The 27,405-nt window shown below is 44.0% G+C and overlaps 1 protein-coding gene across 1 annotated transcript in view; it reads right to left on the bottom strand.

Moving 5' to 3' along the window:
* Positions 1–27,405, bottom strand: part of CLNK (cytokine dependent hematopoietic cell linker) — a 188,681-nt gene that overhangs the window by 94,032 nt on the left and 67,244 nt on the right. The window contains exons 3-4 of the mRNA XM_027103353.1: positions 13,970–14,041; positions 2,181–2,209 (exon numbers count right to left, since the gene is read on the bottom strand). Of these exons, the coding sequence (XP_026959154.1) occupies positions 2,181–2,209; positions 13,970–14,041 (101 nt within the window). The remainder of the gene's footprint in view (positions 1–2,180; positions 2,210–13,969; positions 14,042–27,405) is intronic.

Below are 27,405 nucleotides of genomic sequence, written 5' to 3'. Positions count from 1 at the left end.
TGTGCGGTAACTTAAGACAGAAAGCCTCACTTTCTAAATAGGGCTATCCTCTCAATTTCATTTTTTATTAAGTGGAAGGAGAAAATCTCCCGAGTTTATTTTATGGAAAAACACGACCCTGTTCTCTATATATCAACTTCATAGAAGATGTTGGTATTGACAGACAGATTGTCCAAGTTTGAATATGTGTCTGTCTTCTCCAGGCCTAGAGAATTTTTTTTTTGATAGATTGTTTTTAGTATACAAAAAAATGCTGCTGTAGAAAAATTATAAGGTACAGGTAAGCAAAAAAGAGGAGAATAAAAATCACTATAACGTCCCCATACCAAGATAACAACTATAAATATTTGATTACAGAAAATCACTAACAACACATACACACATGACATCATCTATGTATATATGATCAAAATGTATGCACACTGCTTTCTTGCCTGCCCTTTCATATAATAGCATGCTATAACATACCCATCATTGAATATGCTTCAACGTCATCATTTTTAATGGCTATGTAGTATTCTTTCATATAGATGCCCTACCACATTTTCAACAAATCCCATGGTAAAAAATTGCAAACAACTTGAAAGTATCTGGGAATGTCATAAATAGCACCACGATGAGCAGTCTCTTATGTAAATCATCATGTGCATCTTTAATTACATCCGTTTTGTTATAGTGTAGTAGACACTGGCATTGGTGCCTAAGCTTGCATAGGCTGGGGTGGTGTGGTTTGCTAAGTATTTTTGTCAGGGTACAGATCTGAGTGCCTATGGGCAGGTCTGGGCAGCTTTATCTCAGTTGACTTTTGGGGGGTTTTGATTTGTTTTCTTTTCCCTGCTTGTGTCTCTAGAATGTTGTTAATGAAATGGAATCCCCCCTGTCAGTTTTTTTTCTACCTTAAGGCAGGTGGAGAACGAGCCCAAAGGGGGAGGGGTACAGGTCACATTTATAATTCACCAGTCACCAAATCAGGTTAGCAACCTCATTTCCAAGCACCATCCCCTTTAGAATTCTCTACAGTCCCCCCAAGACTTTAAGTGGATGGTAGGAAGGTCTGAGAGGTGACAAGTAGTTGGAGGGGGGCTACTTTTGACACCAAGGACTCAGTACAGTTTGGAAACATCTACCTTGAGAGAATGTAACATTTCTTAGGACCTGAGAAGCCTCAGAAGAAAAACACGTTCTGCAAGAGGGATTAGAGCTGGGTGCTCATTTGTCTCTTATTTATATTCCCACTTGCAGCATTGATTTTGCTTTTTCCTCCCTCTCCTCCCTGCTGTGCAAGCCACGCTGGGTGGCTGGGTGCTGCTTATATCCTCCAACATGTGCTATGATGAATCCTGTGAATTGATTTGCAGATGACATCACTCCCAATGCACCTATTGCTTCTTTGCACACTTCCTGTATTTCTCTCTCTCTTTTATTTATCTCTCTTTTATTATGGGCCACACAGCTTGTGGGATCCTAATTCCCTCACCAGGGATCGAACCCAGGCCCGTGGCAGTGAAAGCGCAGTGTCTTAACCACTGGACTGTCAGGGAGCTCCCTATTTCTCTTTTTTTATGTCTCATTCCAGTCATTATTTCTAGCCACCAGTTTTCTAGTTAGTCCTATGGGACTTTCCTTGGTATAATAATGCTCCAATATGAGTATACTTTATTTTACTTTACTTTATAAAGTAAGTATATACTTTATTCAAACTTTAATGGCGTCTTACTCTGTGTCTAGTAACAGGAACTGGGCTCTGAAAAGAGATGCAGGAGAAGCATAAAATGTGGTTTCTGACCCATTCACTCAACCAACACATATTTTGCGGGGAGCCCATTATGTACAGTTTAGTTGAACGAACACTGATGAGTAGCCACAATACTGGCATTCAGGCAGGCTTATACCCATTTTGCAGTTGAAGGAACTGAGGCCCACAGGGATCTGTGCTTCACCCAAGGCTGCACAGCTAAGAAATGGAGAGCCAGGATTCCCGCGCCGTCTGCCAGCCTCCAAAGCTGTGGATGTCACACACTTCCAGCCCGGGAGCCACCAGAGGGAAAGACCCTAAGTCACCAGTGTCACCTTGAACCGGCCAATAGTTTTATCCAAAGAAAAACAAAAGAATGGAAAGAAGAGTAACAGACTCCTGCTAACATTCCCACTGCTTAGGTGTCTGGGGGGCCCTGACTCACCTGTGACACTATGGATTCGAGGCCATGACCTAGGGCAGAAAAGAGAACCAAGGTAAGCGTCAGCTGCAAGCGATTCACCATCCTCCCCAGAGGAGTGGGTAGTCATCAAACGCAGATCACAAATCAACTTATGGGACACTTCCTTTATGTTTGTGCTGTTCTAGACCGAAAGGAACATCTCATTACAGAGAACATAGAAAAATGCATGGAGAAGAAAATAACAGTCAACACCACAGGTGATATTTTGGCGAGTCTCAGGCACATATGTGCACGCGTGTATGAAGATGTCTTCATGCATTTCAATATACAGATGTCTAAAAATAATATAAAAGAATGTACAGGCTCCTGATGTTAAAAATGCATTGTAGATCTTTGTTACTCGAAAACATGATATTTATCAGCTGTGTGATTTTTGGAGAGGGAAATTAGGTTCCTGCTCATTTTTACAATTGTAAATCATGTTGCAGTGTGTACCTTTGCTGCAACATGATATCCTTTTTAATCTGATCTCTGAGTGTTTCCATGGAGAGACTCCATCAAGTGCAACTGCGATGAAGGTGTCTGATAATGATAATGTGGGTCTCCTAGGCCCCTTGTTACATATCACTCAGGTGCCTTCTGGATGGGTTGAATGAATTTATATTCTTATCTACAGAGTGTGAAGTGACCATCTCAACATATCTTACCACCATTAAATCCACGACCATTTAAAACAACTTTTCCTACTTGCTACTTGATTCCTTATTTTACCTGTTTCACTTCCCTGATGCCTAGTTAGATTAACTATTATTTATTTCAAATGGTTTTGGGCCGTTTGCATTTCTTCGGCAGTAAGTTATCTGGAAAGACCAACGAGGTCTTCTCCTGGCTGCCACATCCCGACTTGGACAGTGTGATTTTGAAAGCACATTTCCCCTACATTTGGGGCAATGATCTGAAAAGCCCTGGGGCAATGGAAAGCTCAGAAGGATGCGGCTTCTGTGAGCTTACTGGTTTGTGCCTTTAATAATCCCTTTGCATGGCACCTATCCTCTGAGGCTCTCAAAGTGCGTCACGGGAGCAATTAATTGAGCATCACAACACACGCCAGGTGTAAATATTTATGAGGCCTCATTGGTGGCTGCAACACCAGGCACAGAATAGTTAAACTAGGAGATAATAGTCACCAGGAGATCACAGCCCACGTGTCCCACTTCCAGCTCAGACTGTTGCTCTCTGCTCACCACGTTAATACTCAAAGTGATTCTGTTGGGTAGCTCTCCCTGTCCCAAGTTTATAGACGAGGGAACAGAGGACTCAGAGGGCTCCATGACTTGCCCAGTCCCACGGGAAGCAAGAGAATTGCCACCAGCCTGTTGGACCTGCAGATCCTTGTTGCCTCCTGGGGCCCTTGCCTGAAGGCAGTGGAGAGTCATGCTTTGGAGGGATTTTGCAGCTGCCGTCTGGGATGCTTTGTGGTTAGCTCTTGGCGCTCTTTCAAGTTGCCTGAGATGCTGCAGAAATTAACAGTAAATCAGTCAGGAAGGAGCAGATCGTTTATCTGGGTCCTGAGAGATCTCTTTTGACACTTTCCACTCGCAGCCCCTTCCCTGACATCTTGGTCTTTGATTAGAGCCTCAAAAGACTCCCCAGACTTGCAGCTCCTGACATGTGACATGGAAATGATATGTTTCTGCGACTGTGTACAGGGAGCTTGATGCAGGCAGGGCAGGCCAGGCCACGGACAGAAAGCAGCACCTCAGAGCAGGCAGGATGCAATCCTTAGCCCAGGGACTTTGAATACAAGGCACCCTCTTCCCGGGACCCTAGGAGGAGCTTCAGGGCTTTTGTTTGTTTGTTTGTTTGTTTTTGTTTTGTCACATTTTATCATGACACATCAATACATCCAGGATTTATTTTTCAATCCATTGACATATATCAGAATCATGTTGAAGATTAGACATGAATTGAGTTTTAAATCTGCTTCCACCACTTGACCTTACTCTATTATTTCAAAGTCATTGTCGTTTCCTTCAGCATGTCAGCCCTATCACAATGCCCGTACTTTTCCATTGGATGACCTGAGATCATTTTTTTGTTTGTTTGTTTTTTCCTTAACTTTTTATTTTATATTGGAGTATAGTTGATTAACAATGTTAGATTAGTTTCATGTGTACAGCAAAGTGATTCAGCTATATATATACAGATATCTATTCCTTCTCAAATTCTTTTTCCATTTAGATTGTTACATAATATCGAGCAGAGTTCCCTGTGCTATACAGTAGTTCCTTGTTAGAACTACTCTATTTTAAATACAGTAGTATGTACATGTACATTGCTTATATGTGGAATCTAAAAAAATATGTTGCAAATGAACTTATTTACAACAAATCAATAGACTCACAGACTTAGAGGATGAACTTATGGTTACCAGGGGAGAAGAGTGGGGGCGAGGGATAGATTGGGAGTTTGGGACTGACATGTACACACTTCAGGTTTTAAATTAGGATTTCATCCTCCTTCCGACCTTGGCCTCAGCTGACTTTTATTTTTATTTTATTTATTTTTCCCCTCACCCGATTTTTAGAATCAAAGATCACTAACGTTGAAAGTGTGTTGGAGGTAATGTCCAATTCGTGGTTCCAAGTTTCAGATTCTTGGAGGTGGGACTGAGGTCTTTGGACAGCTTAAAAAGGGTGGATCTGAAGGGAAAATGCCTGTTCAGGCACAAGCAAGGCTCAGTTCTGGCTGGTGGGATTTCCCCACCTTGCAGATGCAGCTAAAGCTTAGAAGAGAGAAGTGACGCGTCTAAAGTGGCACAGCAAGAAACTGAGCACCGGGATTGGCCTTATTAATTACTAGCCGATGCAACAACTCAGCCCACTGAGTTCCCTGCATCTGGAAGCTTCCTCCTAATTGTAAGGCTGTCTGGAAGCGGTTTATCTGCTGACTCCTCTTGGCGGGGCCCCAGAGCGATGGTGCTCATTCATATGTCGTATCCTCTGGGACGGTGCACCCCAGGGCCCTCTGTGTGTCACTGCAAGCCAAATGGATTAGCAGAGGAAGCAGTGGCAGAGCAGGGAACGATGTTGTTATTTCAGCTGAGCCTGAAAGCGGAGAGGGAGGCTGGAAGGAGGGGTCTGGGGAGGCGTGCCGGACTCCACGGCTCTGTCTGGCTGGAGTGCAGACAATATCTCGACACCGGCAGCTGACAAGCACTCTGAAAAGGCTCCTGTGTTAAACTCTTTGCAGCCTGACAGCCCAGGGTGATTAATGAAAGATGCTGCTTGCAAACTTGCTGGAGATTTGATGTGTTCTCTCAGTGCTCAAGGAAGGCCCATGTGTTAGCAAGCTGCCTCTTGCCAGGGAATTACAGAGATGCTCCCCGGCTTCCTTTAGTCAACAGCATCCATCACACGGCCACATGTGCACGAGCTGCAGCTGGATGGTGTGTAGCTTGGCAGCCATCCTTCTGCCCTTCCCACCCGCTTGCTCCTTTCTGCATCTGGGCCTGAGTGAAGCAGGTCTCCCTCTCTATCTCTGCTTGGACAGGCAGCCGTCCACGTGGTGGGCATGGAGTATGAACTGAACAAAGCTGGCCTCCTGAGGTTTGTGGTTTTCAATATTTAAGGCTCATTTTAAATGAAGATGTTCAATTTCTAAATTATTTTGAATTTTTAATACTTCTTAATAATTTAAAAGGTTTAATAATTTTTAAAGGATACTAAATTAAACTCCCCCCACCCTCGCTGCCTGGGAGAACTTGATCTGATGGAATGGGCAGAGTGCACCCATGTTCTCTTATCTATGGGAACAGAGTTTGGATGGTGTGTTATTCCAGTCCCATAGAGATGGGACCTGGTCCTGTCTCCAGAGTCAGCCTCCTGGCATGGAGACTAATTCCTCATCACATCCTTGAGTCTGGTGTGTGTGGGCCCCTCTGGGTCTCCCCAGGCACCCGCCACTGGTCCAGAATGCGGCAGCAAAACCCTTGGGGAATGGTTGGGGTGATTTCATCCCCCCCTCTCAAACCTCCAAGATTAACTGGCTCAGCTCCATACCTCATTTTAAGCTCTGCCCCTGAAAGGAAAAGACTAGAATAAAATTCTCTCATCTGGGGGAAGATGACTGATCTTTTTAAGAGTCAGTAAACTCGTTTTCAATATAAACTAGAAAGAAATGAAAATGGAGGTAAAGTTTCTCAATTCATTCTCATCTTCCTGCTCTTTGAACATTATCTACTCCATGTTGGGAATTGTGCACTTTACAGAAATCATTTCACCCAAACTTCCTAGCAATTCTTGTTGGACAGTATCTTTATCTCAGTGTTAGGGCTATGATGGGATGTTTATGCTGGATGGGACCCCAAACTGGCCTTTTCATTTTGCAGATGGATCGACAGAGGCCCAGGTCAATCTCATGGGGGAGTCCCTGGTGTCATGCGTCCCATCCAGCCTGTCTGATGGCAGGGCTCACCCTCTTCTCTCCACCTCTCTGAGGGAAGGGTAGGGTTTGCATCAGGGAGCCATGGGAGCTAAGGTGTGGAAATGCACAGTGAGCTTGGAGAGTAGGTAACCTGAAGGATAAGCTGGAAGGACTGTGTCAATCTCGAGGTGTCATGGAGCTTTGCAAGGCAGAGGATAAAGGATGCTCAGAGCCACATGTTAGGAAGGTGATTCGGGAGCGCATATGATGGAGTGGAAAGGGAAGGACTGGGATGTCACAGTCTTAGTAAGAGGTAGTGACAGCCCTCAACACTGGGTGTTTTTCTCCCTCCCCACGTGGCCACCAAAGCTCTCTTCTGGTCACCTAGCACCTGCCTGGTGGAACTCACACTTGTATCACCAGAACAGAGCACAACGCCGTTTCTCAAACCTTCTACACCAGGCCCCCAACTCCTAAAAGGGAGACCAGGTACGTAAGGCAGTGCCTGGAACATGGCTCGTACACAAAAACGTGCTGTTGAATGAGCATGAGGGAGAGGATGGATGAGTGGATGAAGGCAAAGTGCACAGGTGCAGGGAAGCGCAGGTAAGAGGGCATCCCTCGAGTAAGACAGCCTTGAGCCACACCGCAGTCCCTATCGGGGTCTATACACAGACTCACCCTCCCCCAGCAAGGCCTGGAGCGTGCCCAGCACATTAGGAACCTGATACAGGGGTGTGCACACCTCCCACACAAATCCCCCTGGGAATAGGTTCTTCACTTTCACTATAGATTCAACGTTGGAGAACATCTCCCAACTCCATATTCCTTTGAAGCAGATGAAATTCACACCAAGGTGGAATCAGATCAAGACTCATATTTAATAAGTGAAAAGTGGGTTCATTCTCTTTTTGGAGGGGTGATGGAAATATTCTTTTTTAAATTGTAGTATAGTTGATTTATAATGATTCAGGCGTACAGCAAAATGATTCAGTTATATATATATTCTCTTTCAGATCCTTTTCTATTTTAGGTTATTATAAGATATTGAATATAGTTCCCTGTGCTATACAGTAGGTCCTTGTTGTTTATCTATTTTATATACAGTAGTATGTATCTGCTAGTCCCAAATTCCCAATTTATCCCTCCACCTCCTTCCCCTTTGGTAATCATATGTTTGTTTTCTATATCTGTGGGTCTATTTCTATTTTGTAAATGTTCATTTTATCATTTTTTTTAGATGCCACATATAAGTGATATCATATGATATTTGTCTTTCTCTGACTTACTTCACTTAGTATCTCTAGGTCCATCCAAGTTTCTGCAAATGGCATTATTTCATTCTTTTTTATGAACATACAATATTCTAATGTATACATGTACCACATCTTCTTTATCCACTCATCTGTCAATGGACGTTTAGGTTGCTTCCATGTCTTGACTATTGTAAATAGTGCTGCGATGAGCACTGGGGTGCCTGTATCTTTCTGAATGAGAGTTTTTGTCTTTTCTGGGTATATGCCCAGGAGTGCGATGGCTGGGTCATATAGTAGTTCTATTTCTAGTTTTTTAAGGAACCTCCATACAGTTCTCCATAGTGGCTGCACCAATTTACATTCCCACCAACAGTGTAGAAGTGTTATGGATTCATTTTTTGTGAAAGATGTCCTTGACTAGTTCTAAGAATCTCCTGTGTTCTATTTTGTTTTTACAAAAAAAATATTTAGGAGGATGCATCTCCCTGAAGCGATCCCGAGGGAAACATTGACAGTGTTTGGCATTATTCCGAACCGTAAAAAGCTCAAACCTCCCATGACCCTCTTGGCTGGGGGAGGTCCAACCCCACTCCTACCCCCTCAGCATCCTGCCCTGCTAAGGCTCTTGGGCCTTCCCTCCTCTGAGCGCCTATGGCAGCACTGCTGGCTCTAATAGCATACTTAGTATAGTTAAAAAGCAGTGTAGAGTTATTAATTTCTTATAAAAATTTTATCTTAAATTTTACTTGGGTTTTTTCTTTCTTCAACTAGATTTTAAGTTTTTTGAGGACAGAAAGCATGTCTGGTAAGCTGTAATCCCTGTGTATAAGCTATCTGTGTTCCTGACAAATGTTGAAAGATGAAAACAAAATTATTTGGCAGTTTGATGGATATTCGGCAGACGAGTGAGTGGAGCAGAGCAGGATGTCTTGCTGTTCTACTCTAGCTGCAGTGGGCACAGCAACTCCTGAGTCCACCATCCCCTCCACTCTCTCTCTGTCTCTCCCCTGCTTGTTCTGTCTTCTCTCTCTTCTTCCATTCTTATCCCTCTGTTAAAAGTTTCTTTTATCATCTATTTCAGGATTCAGTCTATGCCAGGCACTGGGAGTAGTACAACCTCACAGCATCCTGGTGCGTCCCGCTGGGTCCTGACTTTATTCTTCCTCCTTCCCCACTTTGTACTCCCCTCCTTTCAGCAATGTTTACGGAGCATCTCCTGCATAGGAGCTCCTTGTGGACAACCACAGAAAGATGGCGGGACACCACCCTATTGCATGCATCCTCTGAAAGCATCCTCTGTAAAGCTCTAAGCTTGTGAACTCTTTTGGGAGGACACTTTCTACAGGGGTCCAGAGGGAGCAGACACCCAGGGCAGCTGCAGAGAAGTCGAGAGAAGACCAGCAGCTGTGGCCGTCCGGCACGAGCTGTGACCTCAGGTGTGCCTGGTCAGGAAGGCTGGCACAGGGGCCTCCCTGTGCACGGAATAGAACAGGGAGGCCGTCTCCTTGAGGAGTGGCCTGCTGGGATGTGAGAAATGACAGCCACCTGTACCTTGTCCTCTGGAGTTAACTATTGCTGCAGGTCTTACTGATAGCAGGGAAAAATCAATAGTCCATGAGGTGATGAATTGGGAAGGGTCTGAATGTGGGAAATGTGAGTGATACTGTTAGGAATAACTCCATCAGGAATGGAGGAGAAAGAGACTTGCACTTGGAGTGTGAACCTTGGCTTTGCTCCGTTCTCGAAAGTGGACTTGGGAAAGCCCTCCCCCTTCCGTTCCTTAGCCTCCTGGCTGGGCTCCCACAGGCCTGCATCTGCTTCTGTCCCACCTGTGGCACAGTATCTTGTGATCTATTATACATGCCTTTTTATGTTTGTCTCCACAAGAGGCTGAGCATCTTGATGGCAGGTGCTATGTCTTCTTTATTTTTGATTTTCCTGGTCCCCAAAGCAGGAATCTCTCCCAGGTGGGGACAACATTCTCTCCCATCTCCCTCCCGCTCTCTCACACTGGGTCCCTGTCTTATACCGTCTTCCCTCCATCTCATTTACATAATGGGAAGGGGCAGAGCGAGAGCTGGGCCCAGAGGTCTCTTGCTCCAGCTCCAAAGCTTGCCCTCTTGATAACGATGCTTGATGCTGCGGCTCTCAAACTTGAATGGGCATCATAGTCACTGGGAGAGCTTGTTTAAACCCAGGTGCTTGGACTCCAACACCCAAGTTTCTGATTCAGTAGGTGGGGCCTGAGATCCTGCCTCCCTAAGCAGCTCCCAGGTGATGCTGACGCTGCCGGCCCAGGGACCAGCCCTAAGAATCGCTGCTAGGAGGCTTCGTAGCTATGGCTGTGGATGTTCTTCTCAGGAGTTTAATGCATGTGCCCCTGCTTCATAGTGGAGAGTCTTGACGTGAGTAGATTTGAGACTCATAGGATTAGAAAACAAAATTCACATGCGGCAACTTGGAACCCAGAAAAGGCCCTCAATTTGAAGTCAGACTCGGAATGCAAATCCAGCTGTTAACGGTTACCAGCTCTGTGACTGTGACCAAGACATGTTACCTCTCCCAGGCTCTGTTTCCTCATCTGTGAAATGGGAACACTATTACCTACTTCAGAGAATTATTGTGAGGATTAAATGCCACAGTTCCTCTCATGGTTTCTGGTACTGGTTAGGCATTCAGCTATTGATAAAAGTTTGGACTTGACTGGAAAACATCCATCAGGATGTTTCTGTTTCTTTCCACATGGGCACAGGGCACAGAATAGAAGTGGGTATTGGGGATTTAGCAAGAGAGATTCCATGGGACATTCTAGGAAACATTCATCTTAATATTGTTGACAGGTTGGGGGTAATGGACGTGCATGGGATCGTGTGTTTTTCTTGGTTAGTCTCCCGGGCTGTATCATCTGTGTGAAGCCCCAGCATGGAGCTTTATATTTTCCTTTCTACCTTACGGGGAGGTCCACGCATGTTTGAGTTTGGGGGTGGGTGGGGAAGGACAGCCCTTCTGCCTCTGTCGCCAGAGTTGACCCCTACACGTAACTAAGGGATGGCAGTAGTGAGGGCAGTGACGTGGAGTGCCCGGGTTGTTTCAGAGATTAGTACTAATGATTATGTCCACTGTTTACTGTATACCACACCCAGCTATTCAGCTTCGAGGAAGTTATTTACCCTCTCCAGTCTGCATTCTTCTCTCCTATAAAAGGAAACCTAGTAAGAATGTGATCGCTAGGATGCAGTGAGACACTACCTATTAAGCTCTTTCTTTTTCATTTTTTTACTGGAGTATAGTTGATTTACAATATTGTGTTAGTTTCAGGTGTACAGCAAAGTGAGTCAGTTATACATATGCATATATCACCTCTTTTTTAGATTTTATTCCCACATTACAGAGTATTGAATAGAGTTCCCTGTGCTATACAGTAGGTTCTTATTAGTTATCTATTTTATATACAGTAGTGTGTACATGTCAATTCCAATCTCCCAATTTATCCCTCCCCCTTCTTTCCCCCTTGGTAGCCATAAGTTTGTTTTCTACATCTGTGACTCAGTTTCTGTTTTGTAAATAGGTTCACTTGTACCATTTATTTTTAGATTCCACATATAAGTGACATCATATGATATTTGTCTTTCTCTGCCTATTAAGCTCTTAAAACAGCGCCTAGCCCGTGGTGAGTACTCAGTGGCTATTAGCCTTTGTTATTTATTGAGAACCTCCTATTTTCCAGGCACACTACAGAGGTCATGCATTTATTTCCCAAGCACAGGGACTGTTTTAGGTCCAACAGATCCCTGGTGGTCAAAATAGTCTACTCTTGTATTTTTTGTTTTCTTTTGGCTGTGCTGCGCTGCCTGTGGGATCTTAGTTCCCTAACCAGGGACTGAACCTGGGACCTCAGCAGTGAAAGCACAGAGTCCTAACCACTGGACCGCCAGGGAATTCAATCTACTCTTGTTTTTCTTTTTTCAATGTTTCATTTTTATATTTTCTTTTTTTCTTATTAGTTATCTATTTGATACATATTAGTGTATATATGTCAATCCCAATCTCCCAATTCATCCCCCCCACCTTTTCCTCCTTGGTTTTCAAATACCATTTCTAAAATACGCAAAGCATTGAGATGGTAATGGGTTGTCGGAGTGAGGTCGCTGCTGAGCTAGCAAACAGGTCAGCTGAAATTTCAGTCCAGCACCCACAGACCCGTTCTGTTCTGCTGCCCTGCCCACCTGTAGCACTGTCCTTACTTGATCATCATCAGATGCTGATAAGAATTATAATTTGTGTGGAGAACGAAAACATCAGTTTAATAGTTATGAAGGTATGATGGTAGATCCAAATACGTAGTTTTCACACATTTTGATTTGATTTATAGATTTCATTTACTAATTTATATTCCTATAATACTTTCATTATAAAATATGCAAAGGTACAGAGATTTGTGTGTATAAGGGATTTTTTTTTTAAAATTTGGGTTTATAAATAGTTTGGAACAGGTTGCAGAAACATCATCTGTTGCTCTTTTTAATATATCTTGAGCATGTTCTGATGTATCCTGAAATAATTTGCTTTGGAAAAAAGCACTGTGCCCTCTCTCTCTTTTTTTTTTTTTCAAATGTAACTGTAAATATTACTTTGATGTATGTAATTGCTGCAACCATTTCCATCTGAAGGAAGACTTCTAACCCTGCCATCTCTCATCTCTTGCTATTGTCAAGAAATAAGAAAAACCAACTTAAAATGCAGCATTCAACTGTGTTTAATGTAAACATTGAAGAAGTCTGAGAACAGCCACAAATTTTCCTTTGCTTAATGCAATCTTGAAAATATTTCAAGTATTCTGTTTTATAGGCACGCGTCCACTCTGCTTAGGGAAAATATTTCTTCAGGCACATCTTAGCATGTCACGATTGCTTCTGGTACCTGGCACTTAGTAGGAACTGAACAGATGTTTGGCAATTGTCTTGAGCTGAAGTTCACTGGGCTGCAAGGGTTGGTATAGCAGTCAGAGACCCTTGCGTCCCTCTAGGCACAGAGACAGCTCTGGAGGGCTCGGCAAGGGGGTTCTGGCTGGGTGAGGGAGGCCTGCAATCCCTCTGAGCATTGGGGTGCCGTCCAGGATCAGACCTTGGCCAGTGCAGAGCTGGAGCTGGCTTCAGGATTGGTCCCTTGTCAGTCATTTCATCAAGTAGCTTTCCTTCTAAGCTCTAAGCCTTGGTTGTGAGCCCCTTGGAGACAGGACATTGCCTCTCATCTCTGCATTTTCAAGAGCCAGTGCAAGTCCTAATGCCATAATTGCTCAGTAAATATTTTGCTCAATTGAAGGACAAAGAAAAGAAACCAAATGCGCACAAGGTTCCCTCTAGTCTCCTCGCTTCCGAGACCTGGCTGTGAGCTCATGGCCTGATCCAGCCATGATTCATCACTTAAGTCATTCAGCAGCTGCAGGATGTAAGCTTCCCCCTGGCTGTCTCTTGGGCTGTTGAGAGACCTGGGTGGGTGGTGGAAATAGCCCTGGTCTGAAATGCTGTGGACACCTGGGGGCCTGTTTTTAAAATTTCTTTCAATTAAAAATTTTTTTTATTGGCTGTTTTTCCTTGCATCTGATCTTTACTTTTTTTAAGTTGAAGTATAGTTGATTTACAATGTTGTGTTAATTTCTGCTGTACAGCAAAGTGTTTCAGTTCTACATATATCTACATTCTTTTTTTATATTCTTTTCCATGGTGGTTTATCACAGAATATTGACTAAAGTTCCCTGTGCTATACAGTAGGACCTTGTTGTCCATCCATTCTATATATAATAGCTTGTATCTGCTAACCCCCATCTCCCACTCCATCCCTCCCCCATAGCCTATATCTGCATCACATACTTGCTGGCAGTTCAACCTGAGTCAAGTCCCTTCTTGTTCTGGGCCTTGGTCATCGTGTAACCTTTAAGAACAATGACAGCAATACAATTTTATCCCATTTACATTTCGTGTGTGTGCGTGTGCATGCGTGTGCGTGCGTGTGCGTGTACGTACGTGAGTGTGTTTGTGAGGGTGCATGTGTGTGCACGTGCTGGTCAGCTAATTTGCCGCAGCATCAAAATTTTTACTCCTCTATTAACAAAGAAGGAAATATTCTGACCTAATTTCTGGCAGAGGAAAGTTCTGGAATTTCAAATCACGGGATTCTTCTTTTGTTGTTTTTCTATTGCCCCTGTGATGAAAGAAAATAGATTATAGTCAGGAAATTGTAAGAAGAGAGGGGAAAAAAAAATAATTAAGTGCATTCCTTCATAGAAACAACCACCCAGTCAGATGTAAGCAATTAGCATCTCGCACGAAATTCGAAATCTCTCTTTGCATTTCCACTGGGGTTAAACAAAATCTGAGTTTAAAGTAATCCAATTACTTCAAACTTTTTTTTTTAATGTAAGTGCTTTATTTTACAAGTGGCAATAGCGTGGGGTAGAATAACCGCCCCCATCAGAATGAGGACGTGGGCACTCCCACATCAGGGAGGTCACGGCGGTGCCCTCCTTAAGCTCTCTGATTGTCCATGACATCGCTCTGTACAGCGAAGAGCATCACACCTGGTTAAAGGGGGGCTGTCAAACAAAGACAGTGCCTATGTGCTAAGGAATGTCCTAGATGCTTTCCTATGTTAATTGAATTCGGCCCCAAACTAGCAAACATCATCCGGTTTAGGGAGGCAGATGATTTAGAAATAGCAACTTGGATTAAAATAATTTGTATTGAACTTCTGTATAATTTAGTCATTTTTGTGATGATATTTTCTATGAAGAGATTAACTTATTTTAAATTGAGTTAATTTGTTTAAATTCAGTAAGACATTCTATCATAAACCATCTCTCGTTCATTTCATTAGCCAAGTTTAATATACTTCTATTTCTTGTGCAGGCATTTCGTGAGCTTTATCAGACATTTAAGGATGATCCTTTCCTCCACAAATGTTCCCGGCAGCTACCTGGGTAGCTCCTCTGACCCCTTTGCCCCCCTGCTTCTCTCCCCTTGGGCCACACCTGCTACTTCTTGGTCCTTAGATTTTCTCTCCTCCCTCCCCCAGGTCTCTTCCAGGGACTGGTCCCTCTTTTTTCAAGCACCTGTTGTCTTCCTTCTTCTCCTGCATCTAACTCATGCTTCTGAGTTCAGCTCACATCACTTCCTCAGAGAAACCTTCCTTCCCCTCTGAGACGGACCCCTTCACAGAACTTGTCTGAACTTTCATTGTCCTTTGGTTTAACACGTAGCTTGTATTCATGTCTGCTAAGCTGCAGAACTGCCATCTCCATGAGGGCAGGGACTGCAGGGCTCTGCATGCCCAGGGTTTGGGTCAGTGCCCGACCTGCAGTGGATGTACATGGCTGCATATGTGAACAAAGGTCTCCAGGAAATACCAAAAGATGACTTGAGACTCTATCTCCAACTAGGATTTTGTGTGAAGCCTAATGATTGCAGCATGATAAATACAAAAAATAGTGAGTTGTTTGGATATATTTTGTCATTGTGTAAATTGATCATCTAGAAAGATGATGGCATTATTCTGTTATTTTTCTTTTTTTTTGTTATTCCATGATTACACAATTATTTCATCATTGTATTATTTCATATATTTTATTATTTCATTTAAAAAAAAATTTATCTGTGTTAAAGCTCTAGTCGTAAATCTATGTCTGCATTCTGACTTCATTTCTAAGTTCTAAACATGAACACCTAACTATTTTTGGGACCTTTCTCACTGGTCCTCTGGTCCTCTGTCAGACCCAGGCCCTTTTCCTAGTGAGTTTTCCTAGTGAGCAGCTCCATTGCTCACATAGTTTCCCAACCAGCAGCCTGGGGACTCACCTTAAGTCTTCTCTTTCCTCTCCTCTCCATCCTCACCATCTCAACAATTTGTTACCAGGTCCTAACAATCGATTCCTGAACATCTTCTCTCTCCACTCCCATAAGTGATACCCGGTCTTAGTTCTACTTTTAGAACTAAGTTCTCTCCAGTCTGGACTTTGGTGTTGGCCCCCTAGCCACCTGGGCTCCAATCCACCCACCAAACTGCAGTAAGAACAACCATCTTTCTAATTAGCAGAATATTATTGAGTCACCTCCCTGCTTGAAAATCCTCACCACGCCTCTATTTCTGCAGGACAAAGTCCACACTCTTTACCATGATAACCAAGATCCCTGCCCCAGTGGCCTTGAATACAATTTCTGTTGTTTGCGTTCTCATTTCCTGCCACCTCTCCCTCTGGCAGGCCCCCGCGTTGTCCTCTTTCTGCGTCATACTTTTGTATGCTCCCAGATGATCGATTCCATTTTTCTTTTGCCTCCATTGGATCTGGCAAAATACTTTCCATTCTTTAAGATTTAGTTCAAATATTAGTTCCCCATGAGGTCTTCTGTGCTGCTTCCTCTTTCAACCCTTTTAGTATTTTTGGTATATCTCTGTTTTACCATTCATTCATTTGTTCATGAATCCATTCATTCATTAACTCAGCAAGTAATATCGGATCTATCTTGTGCCAGGCTGTATGCAGTCATTAAGGAAGACACATGAAGTCTGCCTCATGAATCTTTTATTGTTGTTGGGAGATAGGCCATAAACAAGTAAATAAACAATCATATTTTTATCATATTGCCTTGTATGTGCCTTGTATGTGTTCATGTTCCCCTAGAGTAGGGGAAGGAACACAGGCTAATTTATTACACAGAGAACTTAACACATCCCAGAAAAGTGGGAAGTGCTGTAGGTTTGTGGGGAAAATGAGGTACAGAGTGTCAATGGGTGAGCCAATGAATTGTTCTTGAAATCACCTCTCACTCCTCTGAGAAAGAGCATATCACCTCACAGGAACCAGCTTCTCTTCTTAGCTATACACCCAACACTTCTTGTTCTACACTTTTCGGAGATCTCTGATTTCCTTTTTCTCTCTTTTTTTTTTTTTTTTGGCTGTGTTGGGTCTTCGTTTCTGTGTGAGGGCTTTCTCTATTTGTGGCGAGCGGGGGCCCCTCTTCATCGCAGTGTGCGGGCCTCTCACTGTTGCGGCCTCTCTTGTTGCAGAGCACAGGCTCCAGATGCACAGGCTCAGTAGTTGTGGCTCACAGGCCCAGTTGCCCCGCAGCATGTGGAATCTTCCCAGACCAGGGTTCGAACCTGTGTCCCCTGCATTGGCAGGCGGATTCCCAACCACTGCGCCACCAGGGAAGCCCTCCTTTTTCTCTTTGACACCTCCCTCCTGCATGGTCAGTTGACAAAACCCATCCAGTCCTCCTTCACATGTCTTATTGCTCCATCCCTTTCTTACACCCCCTCTGAGTCTGCCCTCTCCAGATCCTCTTTACTTTTCAGGTAGATCTAACAGAAGCCAGTTCTGCGTAGTTGAATCAATACATACTGACTGTAGTGTGTTGAAGAGGGTCTATAAAAAAATGTGTCTGTCTAGAAATGGTGAATTATTTGGGAAGAGGTTCTTTGAAAATGTAATCAAGGTAAGATCTTGAGATGAGATCGTCCTGGATTAGGGTGGCTTTATATCCAAGGACAGGTGTTCTTAGAAGAGGAGAAGACATGGAGGAGAAGGGCATGTGAATGTCCCACGTGAAGACAGAGGCAGATGTTGGAGTAATGCTGCCACAGGCCGAGGAGCATCTGGAGCCACCCAAAGCTGGAAGAGGAAAGGAAGGATGCTTCCCTAGAGGCTTCAGAGGGAGCACAGCCCTCTGAATTGATTTCAGACTTCTGGGCTCCAGAACTGCGAGAGAATACGTTTCTGACGTTTTAAGCCCTGGTTTATGGTAATTTGTTACAACAGCCCTAGGAAACTAACACACAGGACATCTAACCTGTCCCAAGGTACAGAAGATGCATCAGACCCAAAGCTCAAGCAGGTCAAGACATTAGGTGTAATGATAAAAGGAAAAAGAAAGGAAAAGAAATGGGTCATATCTTTAAGTGAAGGGGTAGTCAAGGAAGGCTTCTGCAGAGTGATGAATGAGGATGTACAGGCATTTGCCAGACAGATGACATGGTGAACTGGGAGGTGGAGAGTAAGGCGGGGCAACCTATTTTGAGAGTTAAAGATGCCTGCTCCAAGCTGTCCTGGCCATTTTCCTCTAATTTCTCACCTTTACCTGTACTCCCAGGTACACGCAACATGGCAGGTACAGTCTGACCAGCACAGAAAGAGAACTACCATTTCTTCTGTTGTGAAACTACACTTCTCTTAATAAACTTTCAGATCAAGTTCAGCTTTTTCCAGAAGCTTCTCATTCTATACACTCCCATTGAACTTGCAGATTTCTGAGAAATCACACAAATTGCTCTTAAGCCATAATTCTCTTTCAAGGGCCTGTGCAGCTGGATTGCTGACTCCAAGATCATGAATAGCAATAATGTATAATGTTATAATTATGATAATAACAACAGCTTGAAACTGAGATAAGATTTACAATTTACTAACCATTGTTTGCCAGTTCACACATATTAATCCATCAAATGCTCACAACTGTCCTATGAGGTCAGTCCTACTCTTTCCCCAGTCCTGTTGGATTTCTTTATCTCATGCTCTGTTTATGCTCCATCTCCTGAGGAATTGCCGCATATTAGGCTCCTGAGGAAACACTCTGAGAAGGAGATGATGGTGCAGGAAGTCCATTAGGGTGAGATCTTGGGATCCGCCCCTGTGGAGGGAAGGGAAGGAAGCAGGATTGGGCAGGGGGAAAAGTTGGGCGGTGCTCTTGGATTGGTATGATGCCCCTTCAGAACTACTCCAAGTTGTGGTGGGGACTGTGTTTTGGTACTCCCAGGTGGACCAGTTAGTGGATGTGAGCTGCCCCAGGTGAGGCAACTCCATTCAACTGAGACAATTCCCAAAGGAGGTTGCTATGGCGAAACTCCCAAAGTCTAGTGTAACATCATATTGCATTCTGACTCTTTAGAGTCTGAGGTCCTATGATCAACATAGGTCTTGGCTATATTTTTCATTAGCAGAGAATGAGGATGGAAGGAGGAAGGAAGGAAGGATGTGGCCAAGGGCAGTATGATCCTGAGGGCAGGTTGTCCCCTAGGAAGGAGTGGATAAGCAAGTCAGAGAGATGCTAGTCTCCGTGGAATGTGATGAGGTGTGGACACAAAGGTTAAGAGCACACACTTGTACTTTATCTGGGTTTGAATCTGGTTCTGCCAACTGAATAAGTCACTAATTTATCTCATCATCTCTATTTTACCCACAAGGAAGGGCAGAGTTATAATAACTCCCTCCCTCACATGTTGATTGCATGTTAGTGATCATTTTCATTATCTAGGACCCAATTCTTACTCAAATAATTAAGGAATAGCAGAGGTGGACAGCCAGAAGCACCAAGAAAGACAGTTGATAATGAAAGTATTTCAGCCAGGGCAAAAGTGTGGGTTATTAACTCACAGTTTTCGTGGGTCAGGATTGTAAGCGTGACTTTGCTGGGTCCTCTGTTTTATGGTCTCTGTTGAGGTTGCAGAGACCTCACAGTGTCAGCCAGAGTTGGAGTCTCATCTGAAACCTCAACTGGGAAAGGATCTATCTGGTCCTAAGCACATGTGATTGTTGGCGGAGTTCAGTTTCTTATGGCCTATTGGACTGAGAAGATCACTTCCTTGGTGTCTGTTGGTGTGAGGATGCCCTCAGTTCCTTGCCACATGGGCCTCCCTAATACGGCCACTTGCTTTATCAAAACGTGCAAACCAAGAAGACAAGAGGAAAGTTGCAATCTCATGTAATGTAATCACAGAGATGACATCTAATCAATTTTGCCATCTCCTGTTGCTTAGAAGCAGTCACAGGCCTCGCTCTCAATTAAGAGGGATGGGGATGGATTATACAGGGAGGGACATAAGTACCAGGAGAAGAGGTAATTGGGGGCCACTTTAGTGTCTGTCTGCCACATAATATTGCTCCCTCGATGTAGAAGTGTGAGTAGAGGCGACAATAGTAACATTCAGAAGGTATTTGGCAAACCTGCAAACCTGCAAACCAAATAAGCTAGAATCTTTCTGCAGCCTGTTTTACAACCTTCTGTGACTCCTGAAAATGTCAAAAGTTTTTCAGTTAATCCCAGAAGAAACTGGTTCTCCAGTTCTTTGCTGTTGCATGTGAGGGGTCATTGTAATTATTTTTGCAGCAGCATGCTATACTTCTAACTCCCTTAAAATAGTCACTGCACTAGTTGTCACAAACAACTTCTCCAAGTGATGGATATCTATTTTGTTCATTCTATTTGGTCAGTAAGCCAAGGGGGTGGTATGTACAAACTTCCCTTCAAGCTGTGTATTCCTGCACACAGTTTCTTCTAAACCTAGGAAATGTTTAACACTCTCTCTGAGCATCTGAGGAAAGCCCAGGTTCCTGGGGATTTGACATGCCATAGCCTGGATGATGGATACCTTTTATGTGCTTGCACTGCTGAACCCAGAAAAGTTGAAGGACATACGCAGGCTTCTAGCCACAGTTTTTTTTTTTAAAGTTTGAGTTTGAATATATTTACATAGGGCTGATTTTCTCAAGCTCATGCGGCCTCCCCATTCATTCCCGACTCTCTTGCACTTTTAGATTGCTTGAATGGGCCCTGAAGATTTGAGCTGGTGACCTTCCCAGAAGAATTTGAGAGGAAGGTCCATTCAATAATAAATTGACCACAGTGGAGAGTTGAAATGAGAGAGTTGCTATTACTCATGACTTTGTGATGGTTAATTTTACCTGTCAACTTGGCTAGGCTATGGTGCCGAGTTGTTTGGTCAAACAGCGGTCTACATGTTGCTGAGAAGGTATTTCTTAGATGTGATTAACATTTAAATCAGCATACTTGGAATAAAGTGGATGACCCTCCCTAGTGTGGGTGGGTCTCATCCAATCAGTTGAAGGCCTTAAGAGCAAAGGCTGAGGTTTCCCTTCCTGAAGAAGGAATTCTGCCTCAAGGCTACAACATAGGAACCCTGGCTTAGTTTCCAGTCTGCTGTCCCATGGAATTGGGTGCAAGACTGCAACATCCACTCTTCTTACCTGCCCTATAGATTTCAGACTTGCCAGCCCCCATAAGCATGTAAGCCAATTCATTAAAATAAATCTCTCTCTCAATATATGTAACCTTGCCTAATATACTTCTAATTTAATCCTCACAACAGTGCTTCATATCAGATACTCATGTTATCCTTATTTTACAGATGAAGAAACAAAGACTGAGCACCCCGGTTATTGAGACAAACCTTGGTATGAAACCTGTTCCTTCACAGAACGGACTCCATATAGAAAATAGATGTTTCACTCCAAGCCACAGTGTCTGAGGAGCAGGGAAAGATGTACACACAGAAGACTCTTTGTCCTAAAGTGTCCCTCTAGAATTGAGCACGGCTTTGAGTAAGTTTCTGCAGGAAGCCTGAGTGTGAGATGGTCCTGGCAGGTTGCCCTGGCCTCCACTGTGGGACATTCTCTCTCTCCTGGTGCCTGAGTCATAGTGGAATTTGAGTTGCCAGTGAAGACACAGTGGATGCTGTTGTCCATGGGATGTGGCCTAATTGCCTATCTGGATTGTTGCAATAAACCCATGCCTAGATATCTCATGGGAAGCTACATTTACTTGGAAGCAGACGCTGATGATAAGGTATGATTTCAAACTCTGCTCACAGATGGGGATGCAGTAAGATCCTGTACTTCCTTGTGTCTGTACACACCAGGAGATAAAAACACACCAAATTCGGAGGTGTCCCTGCCCTGCCTGACAGTATGTGTATAGTGGAAAGTGAGGGGAATGACCCAGATACAAGACAGACTTTTATTCCAAAGCAGCTTCAACGTTGGGGGCATTGCTCAGAGCCTTCTGTCTGTCTTGTCCAGTGTCTCCCATTTGTGGAACTTATAGCTACAACCTTGGACAATAATGTCAGGGACAGTCACCTGGAGAGGAAAGAGAGTTTGGTCCTGTGACCTTAGGGTTAGGGTTAGGGTTCGGGCCCTAAATATTTCACTGCCTCACTGTGTTATCTCAATCATGTTACTTAACTATAACCCGGTCATGGTTATGCCATGTGTAAAATCAGAGTTTGGGACTGGCTGGTGTGTTCCCTGAAGCATCATTACTCTATGTATCCTGAACACTTTCCTGTCCCTGCATTAAACAAAGGGGAATAAGAGTCCTGATTCATAAGCAGATGAAAGTCTTGTGGCAAAGTCCTAAAAACTATGGCATAAGAGGGGTGTGTGTATAACATGCTTTGAGAACTTAGTGGCAGAATGAATTAACTTAAGGGTCCTGTGCTCACTGAAGCTCCCTAGATCTTTCACCTGGGTCTCAAGAGCTCCTTGTCAGTTTCCTTGACATCAGTCCCTTTCTACTCAAAGATCCTCTGCTAATTTTATCTCACCCATCATTTCAACTCTCCAGTTTTGTTTTACAAACCTATGTTCCAGGCAAACCGAACCTCTTGCTACCTGAAACACAGCACACTGAAACTCTCTCTTCTCATGTGGTCTCTTCTACCTGAGATTCATTTCTCTCTCTTTCTCTTCTCCTAACTTTTCCATATCATCAAATTCTCCTTGTTCTGCTGGGCCCAGCACAGATACCATCTTTCCCAATTATGTTTTCCAAACGTGACTAGGCAGATGTCCTAAGTCCCTCTGTGAGCTAGAATGGTGCTTGTTCTCTATCTTAGTGGATGGCAGCCATGTTTCCTAAGCCCCCAGCCCATCCTGGACCTGGCCCCTCTCCTCCTGTAGCCTCTTGGACAGCTCCTGAAAGGCTCTGTCCCATGGTCTTGTGAACAAAATCCTCTCAGACTTAAGTCCTCTACTGAACTGAATTGAAATTGAGCAGTGGGTCCTGGTGCCATCCTTCAGTCAAATATTTATTGAGTAGCTATTATGTGCTGGTTATTGTCTTATGCCTGGAGACACAGGTGGACAAGACACAAAAGGTCCTACCCTTGTGAAGCTGGCAGCCTGTGAGTGGGAACCAAGCTAATGAGCAAGAAGCTCACCTCCTCTGTCTTTCTTTCTTCCCCACGGCTTCCTATCTTTGTTGACTCCTGATTTGAATGGCTCCCTGGCTTCAGGACAGTCCACCAGGCTCTTCCCTGAGTTTCCCTTTGTACACAGCTATGACAGCTGCCTGTACATTCATACCTGGCCAGCTACCTCTGGGCTTCCTTCAGGCCTCTGGGAGCCGCTTGGGCTGCACTTCTTCTTCCCGATTCTCTGGACTCAGGAAGAGGCTGTGGGTTCTCTGATGAAATGGATCAGGCTTCAGTTTTCAGGGGCTACCACCTGCGTGATCATTATCGGTGTGTACATCCGCCCACCAAAGCTCTTAATTCCTGCTATTCCCCTCACACAGACTAGCAGCAAACAGTTTCTCATGAGAAGATCCATATATGGAGGCAGGAATCTCTGGAGGGAATTACTAATTCTTGCTTATTAAGGCAGAAAATGGAGCCGGAGTATTCTAGCATAGACCAGCTCTGCCTGTGGGTTGCAGGTGCAGAGTGGAGGGTGGTGTCTGAATGTAACTCTTTGCTCTCCCAGAGTTACAGCTTCAGAGAGTCCCAGAGCATGGGGCTCCATGCTCGGCGTCGCCTCTGTGCTCTAGAATCTGCAGCCCCTTATATATATCATCTGCTTGAACCTGTTAATCTTACAGATGAGAAAACTTGGGCCCAGACAAGTAAAGTGGCTTGCCCACGCTAACCAGAGGCTGACACAGAAGATTCTGGATCAGCTCCTGTTTCCATGCGTGGTGCCTGAGGTCCCTTTCATTTCGCCTGGGCTTCCTCAGTGCCTGTCTTCTAATTAAGCCTCTTTGTGTGCCTTTTAAATAAAATCTCTTTTTCTTTTGAATCTCCTTGAGGCCAGAAAGACAAAAGAAAGATAACCTAATTTAGAAAACAAGAAAGTAGTCCTGAATCCTTTTATGTCCAGGTTTCAAGAAACCCTATGAAACCTTTTCTCCTGTTTTTTTTTTTTTGGTTGTTGTTGTTTAAATTTTGATTCAGCAAAAGGAAACAAATGAACCAAGAAATAGAAGCCTTACATATCTTTTCAAATGCTTTCTCCTTTTTCCCCCCACCTCTGTCTTGATTGTCAGAGGATGTAGCTTCTAATAGGCCATCAATGTATGTAATGAGCAAACACAATAACAACAGTGAATTACCCTTTTTTTATGTCCATAGATGTACTCATAGTGGAATTTAATTTATAGATGGTCATGCCTGAAAGATTCTGGATGCATGATAGAAAGCAACAGGAAAAAAGCAATATGTTTATCTTTTAAAAACCTTCAGAACAAAAACTCGATGTGTGCCTGGTTAGTACACACTCCATAAAAACCCAAGAGTAAAAGGGTGGTCGGCAGGGGCGCCAGGGAGGGATCTTGTGCTTAGAATGTAGAGAATGAGGTTCCTCAAGACAATATCTTTTCCTCCATCTCCCAGTCCAGCACTTCCTGACTCCAGAGGGCCACGAAAAAGGAAGGGAAATCAAGGCACAGAAGGGAAATGGGGTGAGAGAGGAGGAAGTTTTATAATGTGACAGTTCCTGGGCTTGGCGTCGCCTCTGTGCTCTAGAATCTGCAGCCCCTTATCGGTAATCCCTCTACTTCCATTACATCATTTCTCCTTTCCTTCAATCTATCCGCCAAGCTGCAGCTTGAGTCCTCATTCTAAAATCTGGTGTTTCCACTGCCTAAGGTTACAGTCTATGTTCTGAACGTGGCACACAGGCCTCTCATGGTCTGGTCCCTGACATTCTCTCCACAGTTCTCTCTCTACAGCCCCAACTCTGCGCCCTAATGGCAGCTGTCATGCACCATTGGCCTGTCCCTGAATGGGCCTGACCCCTCAAATCTCTGTCTGTATGCAGAGAAAGTATAAACATCTCCAACTTTCTACAAGAGGTCCACAGATGAACACAGTGCAAGGTCTCGTTCCACACACATCTTGTTTTATCCTCTCAGCAACTGAGTGTTGACAGAACTCAAGGACCCTGCCCACATCTCTCAGTGAGAAGATGGCATTCCTGTATTTCCTGCTCTTAGTACGGAGCCCCACCCACAGGAATGGTTCAACACAGCTTGGAGGCACATGACAGAGCTGAGCTTTAACCAGATCTTTCCATCAGGGTCCTGGTGAGGGAGCATGAGTTTGAAATCAGGAATAGTGGACAAATTGACCTAAAATACTACTTAGTGTTTCAACCACTTTCCTCAATTCTTCCTGTTGATACATTATATTTTATAGGTGGGAAAATAGAACACCCAGAGAGGCCAAACACGTTGCCCGTGGCCACATAGCTATAAGTGCCCAAGCTGGGATTCAACGTCAGGCCTGTCTGACTGAAGGACCATTTCTTTCTAGTACATCGTGCCAGGATTCATGGAAATGGGGGGTGAGCACGATCCACGATCCCAGACTTACCCTGGAACTCACATGCTGTCCATTGTACCCAATTGCTTTCCCACGTTGATGAGCTCTGAGCCCCAGCAGAACTATCTTAACATATTGTCTGGTGACACTGGTTTCCAAAGCACTTATCAAAACATAATCAAACATGGAAAAGTCAGGGTGGAATCTAATTGTTATAACACATCCTCTTATCTGTGCTTCCCAGGGACTCTTTAATGGCATCACTTAGCACTGGGAGGTGTTTAGATTTTGCTATATTTTGAGAACATTGTGAGAATTAAATGAGAGAATGCATGCGAAACACTTAGTGCTTGAATCCAATACTTCCTCAATAAATATTTGGGCTGCAAATCTTTCTCAAAATTAATTCAACAATACGTTTTTTTTCTTCTGAGTGCAGGATATGGGCCAGGGATTGCTCTTGGTGTTGGGATATATCAGTGAACAAAATAAAGATTCCTAACTTTCCTGGAACAAAACAGAAAAGGAGTTTTACCCTTGTGGGGGAGAAAGCTGACAAGCACCATACACAGAAAGACATGTGGACAGGTGTGACTATTCCATGGGGTGGTCAAGGTGGGCTTCCATGAGGAGGTGTGCAGGTGTCAGCTCTGGGGTATCTGCAGGAAGAGCAACCAGCCCCAGGGATGGCTGGGGTGAAAACCTGAAGACAGAAGGCCAGTTGAGCAGTTGAGTCAAGGTGAGGGGGTCAGCATGGCTGAAGAGGACTGAATGCAGGGATGGATTGGGAAGACCATCCAATGGCCTTTTGGTGAATGAGGTCAGATTGGGTGAGGCATTAAATTTTTTCTCCAGCCGAAGTCTGGGTGAGATGTAGGCAGGGGCCTAGTGGTGGGGAATTTGTGTGGGGTATTAGTCATCTTGGGTGTATGGTGTGTAGCACATTGGTGAGTGACTCAAATAATGGTAAACACTGTCATCATGAAGAAGACAGGTGCCCTGGGTATGTGAAGCTTATTTACAGAGGATCCTGGAGCTGAGCTGCCTGTCTTGTTCTGCAGACATTTCTGATACCATGTGCCCCCAGGAGCCCCCATCAGAAGACTCCTGCTTGGCACAGAGCTCTAATTTTCCAGGAAGTTGAATATCATTGGAGATAAGCACATGAGCTTTGGAATCACCTAAGTGACAGTGCCTCCTTTTCAGCCTAGCAGTCCAGTTCGTCCCCAGTCAAAATGCGGTCCCTAGACCAGCAGCATCCCCCAAGAGCTTGCTAGAAATGTAGAATCCCAGGCACCACCTGAGCCCTACAGAACCAGGATCTGCATTGTACCAAGAGGCCATGGGATCTGTGTGCACTTCAAGTGGGATAGGTTTAATGTGACCTTGGGTAAGTGACCTGATCCCTCTGTGCTGCATTTTCCTCATCTTCAAAACAAGGTGGATAAAAACACTTCCATCATAGAACTGTTATGAGAATCAAATGAGCTAATACATGAAAAGCCTTGTTACTTACTATTGCTTGTCACGTGTATGCATTCTCCTAATCAGGAAGGTCATGTGGTCACTATTAGCTCTGGGCACAGAACTTGGAAATGATAGTGACAGAGATGGGAAGAGTGAATGGGGGCCAGTGCAGCTGTCTGTGCATAGAGCCCCGGGAAGTATGAAGGGGGAAAACTAGGGTGCAAACTTTTAGTTACTGAGCAGGTTTACTGTCTTGTCACAGGGCTGGTCACTTTATCAATCCTCACAGTGATACTATGATGAAGGCATGACCATCCCCACTTGACAACGAGAGGAATGATCTCGAGGTCAAACAACTTTCCCAAGGTCATCTAGTAACTGTCAGTGTTCAGAGAAAGCCCTAAGTCTTTAAACATAAAGTCAGTAATGACGGGACCTTCCACACACGGTGATGCACTGGAGTTGGCTCACACTACACAGCAGAGCTGAGTGTTAAAAATGTCATGAATTTTGAAAGCCAGTTGTTAACACAGTCTTCTAAAAAAATTAAATAAAATTACAATTGAATACACATATTAAAAGCAAATGTAATAAATACTTAAAATGCATCATTTCCTAATTATTTTACCACATTTTACTACTACCTGCAGTCTTGGTGCTATTTTTGTCTGTCATATCTGTAGGATGGAAATATGTTACTATGCATTTCATGA

This window comes from Aethalodelphis obliquidens, unplaced genomic scaffold, assembly GCF_003676395.1.
Source record: "Aethalodelphis obliquidens isolate GAN/ISIS:26980383/991018 unplaced genomic scaffold, ASM367639v1 scaffold6, whole genome shotgun sequence".
Lineage (NCBI taxonomy): Eukaryota > Metazoa > Chordata > Mammalia > Artiodactyla > Delphinidae > Aethalodelphis > Aethalodelphis obliquidens.
The sequence above is the reverse complement of the archived record's forward strand: the minus strand, read 5'-3'. Positions and strand labels throughout refer to the sequence as shown.